Source organism: Ahaetulla prasina, chromosome 3, assembly GCF_028640845.1.
Source record: "Ahaetulla prasina isolate Xishuangbanna chromosome 3, ASM2864084v1, whole genome shotgun sequence".
Lineage (NCBI taxonomy): Eukaryota > Metazoa > Chordata > Lepidosauria > Squamata > Colubridae > Ahaetulla > Ahaetulla prasina.
Window position 1 is genome coordinate 54976678 of NC_080541.1, and position 11980 is coordinate 54988657.

At 35.2% G+C, this 11980-nt stretch overlaps 1 protein-coding gene across 1 annotated transcript in view; it reads left to right on the top strand.

Annotated features, from left to right (window-relative positions):
* Nucleotides 1-10712, top strand: part of CDH2 (cadherin 2) — a 169089-nt gene extending 158377 nt beyond the window's left edge. Inside the window, exons 15-16 of the mRNA XM_058177125.1 lie at nt 7211-7375; nt 9265-10712. Coding sequence (XP_058033108.1) covers nt 7211-7375; nt 9265-9471 — 372 coding nt within the window. The 3' untranslated portion in view covers nt 9472-10712. The remainder of the gene's footprint in view (nt 1-7210; nt 7376-9264) is intronic.
* Nucleotides 10713-11980: the final 1268 nt, after the last annotated feature.

Consider the following 11980-nt stretch of genomic DNA (forward strand, 5'->3'; position numbering starts at 1 on the left):
GGGACTTGTCCAGGCAGTCTTGAAGAATCCGACATGATTGAACAAAAGAAAAAAAAAATACATATTATGTTATTCTGTTCACAACAATGTAAAGTCAAAGCTCTTTAGCTGGTATTAATCTTCGTATTTATTGAGTTCTTTCCAAAAGCTTACATTGTTGTAATGTCTTGATATAGTAGATGTGCAAATCCAAGCAGTTGACCTTTTGCAATTTTGTCAGCGGACAGATTTTCTAAGTGCCATCCAAACTTTTTTTTGATATGGCACCCAAATAAGCCACTGGGACCACACAGTCTGTTTATGGCATAATCTTTCAATTTTTATATTCAGATCTTGATACTTTGTGATCTTCTCCAACACGTCATCTTCTATTCTATTCTATTAACCTCTTGTATTCACACTTTCTTCTTTTCAACCACAGTTATATCTATGATTATGAGCTAAGACTCTATCAATCTTTATTCAGAAACCCACAATATTTTAACCTGCTCATTTTCAGTTACTTTTTCAACTATATATTACCACCAATTTTGCATTACTGGTACATGAACAGTTTTTCAGATGTTACAATGAGTCATTTTGATGACTGCATTTTGTTCTTATTTAGAATCAATTTGTGCAATCTTCTTGTAAAAACTGATCATATGATCTACTAATTCTTCTGCTTTTTGCACAATTTGCAAATTAAATGAAATTTGAAACATTTGATGATTTTTCAATTCTGGCCTTAATTTTATTCGTTCCAGTAGCTTGCTCCTGAAATAGTATTATTTGTTACACAATCAGCCAGATGTTTTGATTGGATTTAACATCTTTATCCATCTATTGAGTACTTCCCAAGGACCTGGGATAAGCAAATGTTTATGTTGGATAGTGTAAAGTTATAATTGACTGATGGCAATGCCAGTGGTGTTCAAGTGCTGCTGCAGTTGTTTTGGGATTGAACCCAAGGCACCTATTGCTATTGGTACTAGCATTGCTTTATTTTGCCACGGTCATTCTATTTGTTTGCAGGTCTTTTATTTTGTTATCGTCTCCAGTTTTTTTCTGTTCTATTCTACTATTTTCAGGTATGTAATGTCCACTATTTAGACATTTTTGTCTTTTTTATGGACAGTTAAATCTGGAATGTTATGTAGCAAGTGTCAGTTTGAAATCTAAAGATCCAGAAGACTTTAGTTTCTTCATTTCCTACACTATATGTTATGGTCCAACCAGTTCCTGCGTGCAGATAAATAGTATTCCTTCTAATGTACCATTGTTGTTAATTTGTCGTGCTGTTGTTTATAGGCAGTTTGAGCAACATTCTTAAAGCAGCTAACCAAGTAGTCCACTGTTTCTTCTTTGCAGAGGCAGCACTTGCTGTCTGTTGCTGTTTTCTCAATTCTGGCTCTGTACGCATTGTTCTTAAGGCTTGGTCTTGTGCAGCTAGAATTACCCCCTCTGTCTCTTTCTTCAACTTCAACAAGATCTTGCTGTTCTCTGTTTTGCCTGCTATTTTTTTTTAATGTACTGTCCAGTAATACTTTGCCTTTCCATGTCTTTTTTCTTAATTTTGATCTTTCCAGTCCGCCAGTTTGGTTTCTACAGTACTCAGTAAGCCTTCCTAGCATACTAGCTTCAGTGCATCTTCTGCACTGCCCTTCAGGTATTCATCCAATGTCTTTTTTTTTTCCCTTTTTCAACCATCTTGCAACATTTCATGCCCACCTATTTTCCTTGGTAAATAGAGTCTGTCAACATCCATGCAAAGATGAAGGACATGGTTCATTGTCATTATTTTTCTGGTCTTTCTAACCAGGGCTTTCAGTGCTGCTTGAGTACAGTCCACTATTCCAGCGGTGTATCTAATTGCTGGAATAGATGGTATTTCCTCCACTGATTCTAAGATCTTTTTCACTCTCTAAGTGTATTCATTTCTTCTTCTTTACTTCTTCTTTACTTCACTGTGCTTGATGTAGTCAGCCCTGAAGGGTGCCAGGTATTTGTAGTGTTTGTCCACACAGTGAGGTATTTGGTGCTCTCTGAGCTTGGTTTTTTTCTTGCAGATGTTTCGTTACAGAACTAGGTAAAATCATCAGTGGTAGCAGTGAAATTCAGAGAGCACCAAGGATCCCACAATTCAACCCTGAGCTACAGGTTTATCTTCTGTTCATCCCCATCCAGAGTCATGATGTTATTTTCATATGTCATCTTGATTTCTTCGGTTTTCAATATTGTCTCCTGTTGATGATAAGGGTGGTATATTTTTTCACTCCATTGCAATAACTTGGTTGTGAATAGAGAGAGTGTTGAGCAGCAATTCTATTTCAATTGGCCTTTTCCAATACAGTTTCAGATCATTGGTGTAAAGGAGGTGGGATAGCCTAGTAGATGTTTTTGATGTTTGATAGCCATGGCTTGACTTGTTCAGTATTACTGACAGTGGAATCAGTGGAATGACATAGTAGTGATGATGGTGAGTGTCCTTGAAAAAATCCTCTCTCGATATTAACCTCCCCCAGTCTATAATTATTGACCAACAACTGTTGTCTTCCATTCCTCCATTGATCTTTGCACAAACCTTTGATGTTTCTTCTGATTTCTAATATTTTTATGCACTTGATTATCCAATCATTTGGCAGGGGGTCAAATGCCTTCTTGTAATCAATACAAACTACATTCAGTTTGGTCTTCCTTCTGCAATTTTCCAAAAACATCTTAATTAGGAACTGATATTTTTTTATGGTCCTTCGCAGTCAAATAGATGTTTAGACTTGATTTGGCAATGTTATCCACCTAGCAAGTCCTTCTCAAAAATATGTAATATTATTATTATTGTTGTATAATCAGGATTGCTTTTCACATTTGTGAAAACCATGCCTGTAAATTGTTACAACTGCTTGTGTTTGAAAGCCGTCACTATGTGCTTCAAAAGAGACTGATTCTTTTCTCTGGAGAGAAAAAAATACAGAGCTTCTGATTATTTTGAATAGTTTTTCCCAACCTCCTTGTCAACATAATTTGATACTTTTGCAGGCAGACAATCATCAAATAACAAAGTTGGCTGCAAAACATCTGGGAGTACTAAACAGGAATAATAATTTCACTCTATTTTTTACCCTTTACTAGTGTAATCAAAGACAAAGGTGTATGTTTGTAAGGATGATGCAGAGCCATCAAAACACATGGGATGCAAGTCATTGAGAATGTGACTGCATTCAAATGATGTGTTTTGCCTTAAAATTGATGCTTATGGCAGTACTTGGCATAATGTAGAGTTAATAATTTAAAAATTAGTAGAGGAAGATGTCAATTTTTCTCTTTCCATGAGCAACTTAAATGCTAATGCTTTTATTGAATTATTTCTTTTCCTTGTATAAAGGAGATTATCTAGATCCTTCTCAGTCATGGTTTAAACCTGGATATTGGCCAGAAAGGGAATTAGTCATGCTTTTGGATGGAATTGGAGAGTACATCTAACCTTACTTTGCTTGATCTCTGAATGATGATTTTCTATCTGTTCATATCATTGATCATGATATACTGGATTAACTCTGAGGACTGGGTAGCATGGTGTTGTGCTGCTTCACCTTCTTTCTCCAGGGTCAATTCCAGTTAACAATGATTGGGGAGGAGAAATACCACCCTCAGCCCCTAGGGGTCAGTGTTTTCACCTGTCAACTTTAACTTTTACATGAGACTGGGTGAACTAATCCAGTACCATGATACCTAGTTGTACATATGTGTTCCTGGAGAATTAAATAATGCTGTGTATGTATTAACCAATTGTCTGGAGTCTATGGAGATCTGAATGGGAAAAAATATTCATTTTAAATATTCAGTTTAAACTAGGGCGGTATAAAAGTATGAATAAATAAATAAATAAAAATAAATAAATAAACTGAACTTTGGCAATACTGGGTGGCTTTTGGGAATTGAGACCCTTTGGTTCTGGAATTGTGCCTTCTTTGGTGCATTGTCCCTTTGGAAATATGGGCATCCTCCTGGATTCACAATTCCTGCTCAAGGAGCAAATGGCAATCATGACTAGGAAGGCCTTCACACAATTTTATATTGTGTACCAATAGCACCCATTCATAGATCCTCCCATTTGTAGTATTGTAATGTGATCTACATGGGCTTCCCTTGATCATCTAGAACCTTCAACTGATGCAAAATATAGCAGCACAGAACGTTTTCTGTGTTCCACACTCTTTTCCTTGTGCTGCATTGGTTACTTTCCAGTCCAAACCATTGGTTTGTTTCCAGTCCAATTCCAGATGCTGTTTTTAAAGTCCTACATGGTATGGGACTGAATTATTGAGGTACTGCCTCTCTTCAATTACGTATTCCCATACTACCAGATCTAGCATGCTGTGGCTTCCATAAAATAATTGCTAAAAAAACAATAGGGATAGGTTTTTAAATGCATGCTGTTATTTTTTTTTATAGTAAATTATCAACTGTAATTATCACCAGTGTTGGTGAACCTTTAAAGCACCGAGTGCTGGAACGGGAACGCGTGGGAGAGGGAGCGCCAGAAACCAGAAGAGCATTTGCCCAGCGCGCATCTGTGCTCCGGGAAGCTGAGCTTCCAGTTTCCACCGCTCCCGTGCACACAAAGACCAGCTGGCAGGCGCACATGTGCGCGCCAGAACCAGAAGAGCAACAGACAAAAGCTGGCATGCTCAGAGAATGGCTCTGCGTACCACTTCCAGCAAACGTGCCATAGGTTCGCCATCATGGCTATACACTGAAGAATTCTTGCCATGTGTTTTCCTGTGCAAGAATGAAAAATATAATATAAAAACCATGCCCATTGATCTCAGGGCCAAATCACATCAAATTTCTTTTTGCATTCAATTAGGCAATAAACTGAATATTTGTTTTTGGAAAAAGGTAAAAGATCAAATTAGACTTAGAATTACAAATCACAAATTCTTAATTAATAAAATTGTGTTTGTAAATAACAATAATCCACATAAATATGTTTAGATTTTTAAAAACTAGTAAAGGTTTTAAAATTGTATTTTTGTTCTTGTAGCCTTAAATTATGTATTTGTAGATTTTATTGCATATCAAATGGAAATATTTCAGACTACAGTGATTCTCTTCTTTAAATTGAAGAAACAAATTATTAGCAGGAAACTTCTAGTATATTCTACAAATGTCAAAACTATTGAGGCATGAAACTTAACTAAGGACATTAAATACTATTTTTTGAAAAGCACATAAGCATAAAAATCAAGCCAAATTACTATTTTTCATGGTAGACCAATATTATGTTTTCAAAGTTGTAAAAATTCCTCTATCTTAATAACCTGATTGCTAAACTTTTTTTTCAAAACACATAATCAAGGTTTGTTAGTAACTTAATACCTGTCAAGATTTTTTTTTAAAAAAAATGCATTCCAATTCTTTCTACACATTCAGCAAAATTTACTTCCACAAGTAAATCTGTGTCACTAAGATTTAAATCATAAATTACTTTCTGATAATCTGTTATACATGGCTGTATATATTAACTGTATATTGCTTTTACTAGAACAGTGCTAATTAGAAATTACATTTACTGTCTTAAAATAATTATCTTAGATTCTAGAGCTTTGAAGTTATCTGAATCAGAGAGAAAGATATGGTTCAGAATTTAAATGAGCTTACATGTAGCAGTTTTTCCTGTCTTTATACAACTGTCCTCCAGTGTAATCAGGGAAGAAGACATTTTGGTTTAAAGTATCCTGGCATGTACTACATGTACATCCAGGCACGCTCCAAATGTTTGCCCTTCAGATATTTACATCGCCCAAATAGATGATCAATTGGCTGTTCACTAATCACTTTCCTTTGAATGATTCTCAAATAGGAATTCAACATGAAGGATAGAATCACCTGGGCATGTGTCTAGTAGAAGAAGCCTAAAATATATCAGAAAACACAAAAACAGCAACTGAATGGAAATTAATTATTTTAGTCTTTCACAAGAAGCTTCAGCATCATATATCATGATATAAAACATTTATAAATTAGGAAGGTGCTATTGCAGTCTAAAAATGATGATCAAGAGTGGATCAAAATCAAATAATCCCCATGCATAATAGATTCCTAAGAGAGATATTATTGAACTTGCCAGTAATACATTTTCTGACTAGGAATCCAAGTTTGTTAATGAGGTACTGATTAAACCAGTGAGGATATGCCCAAGAGTTTTACCTTAAAACCTAATGTTTTTGTTTTGGATTTTGTAGAAAGTTCTTTTGTTTGGCAAATGTTCTGGTAAAATGGTTCTAATTTCATACTCTCCGTTTGATACAGTTATTTTCTACAGAGCTGCACCATTTTTTTTTTTCAAAAGTGGATTTCTTCTACCACAGTTTATCCATTTTTTAGGTGTATAACTGTAATAATTTCTTCATGGAGGATTCAGCTTTTAAAAGACAAATTAGAATATAAGTTGTTGTTCCATGAAGACTTGCATATCCTGGAGTCTGAAATGATCTCTATGTTCAAGACAGGAATGGAAATTACTTAATGTGTGCTTCAGCTTTTCACACACAGGACATTCTACCCACCCCAAGGGTCCAGCAGACCTAATTACTAAAGCTGTGCAAAGCATTAGAAAGCAAAACTTCAAAAAGCATGTTAATGCAAGTAAAGCACTGATAAGATATCTTCTTAAAAGCTAGTCAGAACAGCCAAGAAAATTTGGTTCTCCCCCACCCCACATAGCTTTCCTTACACTTGCTAGTTGACATAATAGTGATTAAAATACTTGTTTAAAGTATTATAGGACTTATTTATTTATTTATCAAACTTGTATGCCACCTTTCTCACTGAAGGCAACACTGTTTGGAGGGTGGGGGATTGCAGCTGAGGTGTTTGGAATGCCTGTATTACAAAAGATAGGAATTAACCTCTATGAGTCTAAAAGAAGCCATTTCTTAAAATGTAGTCTCAAATTGTTCTCAAAATGGGATGAACAACATCCTCAAAATGAGGATCCCAACATCTTTTCAGAGGTCTGCAAATAAAATAAACATTTTAAAATTTCTGAGTTTTAATTTTTTAATATTGATAGAATCTAGCAAACATAGACCAAAGATCTTTGAAGTCCTCAATCTTCTTTAAGAATATAAAAGGATTTTGAGACTAAAGTGTTTGAGAACCACTGATCCAGACCAAGTTCTTGAATGAAAAAGCAGTATATAAATATTTTATGTATTATTTACAGGATTATGATTTAAGTCAGCTCCAGCAACCTGATACTTTAGAACCAGATGCCATCAAACCTGTTGGAATAAGGCGACTTGATGAAAGACCTATACATGCAGAACCTCAATATCCAGTTAGATCAGCAGCTCCTCATCCTGGGGACATTGGAGATTTCATTAATGAGGTAAATTGAAAGCTGGAGAAGGAGGGAAAACATATGCCTTTAGGACCTACTAGGCCTAATATGTACTGATTATGAACAGTGTTTATTTTTAAAGAATAATAATTTTTTTAAGGAATTGTTGATAGTTACAATGTTGTAGATATAAATATGGCTTTTAAGTTCAAAAGCATTTAATTTATTTAAATGGAAAACCAATGAATCAATTAACTTTTCTGCATTGGTATTAGTCATACTAATAGCTAAAGATTGAAATATGGAGTCCTTGATGCTCTCAGAGCTTAGTTATTTCATTTCATTACCAAACTAGGTAACATTAGTGACGAAGTTACCAGGTTACCACGTCTCCAAGAAAATAGTGAAGCTTAGAGAGCACTGAGGAGCCCACAGCATCTCTGAAGCAGGGGGAATAAAGGAGACAAATGGCACATGTTTGATGTCATAAAGATGCTGCAATTTGTGGACTTAGATAAGACTTTGTAATGCAAGAATGCACTTATATCATCACAAATGCCTGTCATTTTGATACGTAAAACACAGTTTTACGAATGCACTGCATTTTAGTACAGTTCAATACCTGTTGGATTTTCAATAGGTGGGGTTTGGGATCAATGATCTCTATTTGTCAATCAACAAATGGGAAATTATATCAAGGAATTATGTCATACTAGCATTTTTTTCTAACAATCTGGGGAGTGCTGCTTTTTCAAAATTAACTTTTTAGACAACATCCATGAAATATTAATCTGTTCTTTTTTCAGTGTTCTAGTGTTTAAATTTTTATAATCATATTTTATATCACATATACATCAGTTGTTTAGAGCATGAAATGGACAAAATTTAACTTTCCCATAATGCAGATTTTGAGCCTTTAGCCACATCTTTGTAAAACTAGCTTTGTTGCCTTTTTTTCCTAAAAGACAGTTTGTACATGAAGTGCCTTTTCTAGAACATTGAATTTTTTATAGTTTTATCCTATAAACTCAAATAGCGTAAGAAATTGTACATCATCCAAGGCCAGCAATGGATACTGAACTAAGAGGCCCTAGTTTTTGTCCAATTTGACAAAAGCTAAAAAATATTTTCAGTGTAGTGGGTTTTAATACAATAGCACTTCACTGTTTTTAAAACCTGCAGTTTATTTGCAAAGGCTTTAGATTATTTGTGTACATACCAAGCAAGCCTTATCAATTACTATAAAGCACAGAATTTAACAAATTGCACTTAGGGTTTTCTTTGTAGTATATCTTTGGAAGATTTCTGAGATTTTTGCTGATTTCTTTGTAGTCAATATCTTGAGAGTGAAAAGATTTTAAAAATGTCCTCAATTCTGTTCCAAAATTGTACCTTTTTTTTAAAGCATGAAAGGATTGAATGGTATCTTTATGTGGACAGATGAAACCTACTTCTTATTTGCGTCTAATTTGTAAACTTAGTTCTTACTGGTTCTTGTTTAGTTTTCAATTTAAAAATTCAAGAGACACATAACAAGATTGCCATTTAACTCACAATGAATATTTTCATGCCAGCTATTAATAATTTGCAATGTGTTAAATAGCTAAAACTGTTGAACTAGATTGAAAGAACATTATAACTGGTGGACATTCATATTCACATGGCATTCTTTGACAGTATTTATTTATTCTTGTTGTGTAGACATAAAGTCTTCCAATCTCTTTAATGATTAGAAATTATATAGAGTGAGAGGCAGGAAGGATAAGCAAGTAATTATAGCTCTCCTTACACTTCAGTTATTCCTGGACCTGCTGCTAATCCAGGCATTTTCTCATGGAGTAATCACTCAAGTTTGGATCTGCATAATTCATGTGAGAAATTATTGGGTAGTGTTCTTAATTTCTTTCTTGTATTTTTTTCCTCCTAATTGTTTACAGGGACTTAAAGCTGCAGACAATGACCCTACAGCTCCTCCATATGACTCTCTTCTAGTCTTTGACTATGAGGGAAGTGGTTCCACTGCTGGATCTTTGAGCTCCCTCAACTCTTCAAGTAGTGGTGGCGAGCAAGACTATGATTATCTAAATGACTGGGGTCCACGTTTCAAGAAACTTGCTGATATGTACGGGGGAGGTGATGACTGAATGCCATAGTGGCCAGCGTTGCATTTGGACAAGTACAAACCTTTTCACTGGTATTCCCAACAAGCGTACAGAAGCTAGGCTTTAACTTTGTAGTCTACTAGCACAAGTGCTTACTGAAGGCTTTGGCATAGGCTGCAAACCTATTTGGGCTCACTGGGAATATCAGTCATCCAATGCTGTTTGGAAAAAAAAAGGAAAACAAACAATTGAGCTCAGTTACACTTGAATTTTACAGTACAGAAGCACTGGGATTTTATGTGCCTTTTTGTACCTTTTTCAGATTGGAATTAATTTTATGTTTAAGGCTTTAAATGGTACTGATTTATGAAAAATGAAGAAAAATTACATTGGGGATGGGGAGAAAGTGCAGTCACCAATATGCTTCAACATGCTTTTGTTACATTGCATTGCTTTTATTAAAACAACAAAATTGAAAAAAACCTCATGGGAACATTTTGTTATTGGGGACATGTGGGGGAAGAAGGCCATGAAAAAAATGTACAATACTTCTAGTTTTAGATGCTAGGGTTTTTCACTAAAATTCTAAATCTTATGCAGCTGGTTGCAAATAAAGGGAGTTTTCATATCACCAGTTTGTAGCAGAACTGATTTTCTTTTCTTATGATAGAATGTTTGACACATTTTGGTCTTAATCCATATACACATTTTTTTAAAGCATTTTCCAGTACTTTTTTTCCCACTTCACTGTAAAAATGATATGTGTACATAATGTTTTATTAGCATAGTCTCTGGGAAGTGCTGAAACTTCCAAACACGTGTATGTATTATTTGGACTATGGATTCAGGTTTTTGCATGTTTATATCTTTTGTTATGGGTAAAGTATTTACAAACAGGTTGCAAACAAGTGACATTGATTCAATTGTTGAGCTGTAGTTAGAGTACTCAAGGTTTGAGTTTTTTAAATTAATTTTTTGTTTGTTTTATTTGTTTGGGGTGGGCAAAAAGTTCTTAGCACAAATGTTTTACATAATTTCTACCAAAAACAAATAAACAAAAACTGTGTGAGAGCGAGAGAAAGAAAGGGGAGAGAAAGTGAGAGAGACAGAAAAAGAAAGACTGAAAAGTCAAGAGGTAGCCTTATCCTTACGGCTCGAGTAACTACACAGTATGTTAAACAACCAGAAAGATGTTTGACAACAGCTTTGCCTCTGTATTATGTACAAGAATATAAATGATACACCCCTGACCCCAATGTTCTGAATAAAATGCTAATTTTGGATCTCGTGACTGAATTGTATTTTTTTCTATTTGAATAATCTGTATTTAAATTATAATTGTAAAAACAACAATCACTAATAGAAACTGCTAATAAAAATAGTTAATGCTTCATTTATACTTGTCCCAAAAATGTAACGAATTCCAAGTTGCTATAGGAATGACAATTTGTTATAAAAGGATTCCATAGTCAGAATAGAACATTCTATATTACAATCAATGTTAAACCTTTACATACAGTTTCCTGAAGCATATAGATATTTCTCTCATTGAAGGGGGAAATGGAAACAGTTTAGAGAACCAAAGTTGCATAGTGATCAAGATGTTAACATAATTAGTCCAACCCCCTGCCTAGGCAGGAACCCTACACCATCTCAGTCAGATGGTTATCCAACATTTTCTTAAAAATTTCCTGTGTTGGAGCATTCACAACTTCTGCAGGCAAGTCATTCCACTTATTAATTGTTCTAACTGTCAGGAAATTTCTCCTTAGTTCTAAGTTGCTTCTTTCTTTGATCAGTTTCCACCCATTGCTTCTTGTTCTACCCTCAGGTGCTTTGGAGAACAGCCCGACTCCCTCTTCTTTGTGGCAACCCCTGAGATATTGGAACACAGCTATCATGTCTCCCCTAGTCCTTCTTTTTATTAAACTAGACATACCCAGTTCCTGCAACCGTTCTTCATATGTTTTAGCCTCCAGTCCTCTAATCATCTTTGTTGCTCTTCTCTGCACTCTTTCTAGAGTCTCAACATCTTTTTTACATCGTGGAGACCAAAACTGGATGCAATATTCCAAGTGTGGCCTTACCAAGGCATTATAAAGTGGCACACTTCACGTGATCTTGATTTTATCCCTCTGTTTATGCAGCCCAGAACTGTGTTGGCTTTTTTAGCAGCTGCTGCACACTGCTGGCTCATATCTAAATGGTTATCCACTAGGACTCCAAGATCCCTCTCACAGGTACTACTATTGAGCAAGGTACCACATATATGGTACTGGTGCATTTTGGTTTTTTTGCCTAAATGTAGAATCTTACTTTTTTCACTGTTGAATTTCATTTTGTTAGATAGCGCCCAATGTTCAAGTTTGTCAAGATCTTTCTGTAATTTGAGCCTATCTTCTGGAGTGTTGGCTATTCCTGCCAGCTTGGTGTCATCTGCAAATTTGATGAGTTCCCCATCTATCCCCTCGTCCAAGTCATTGATGAAGATGTTGAAGAGTACTGGGCCTAAAACAGAGCCTTGGGGTACTCCACTGCATACTTCCCTCCA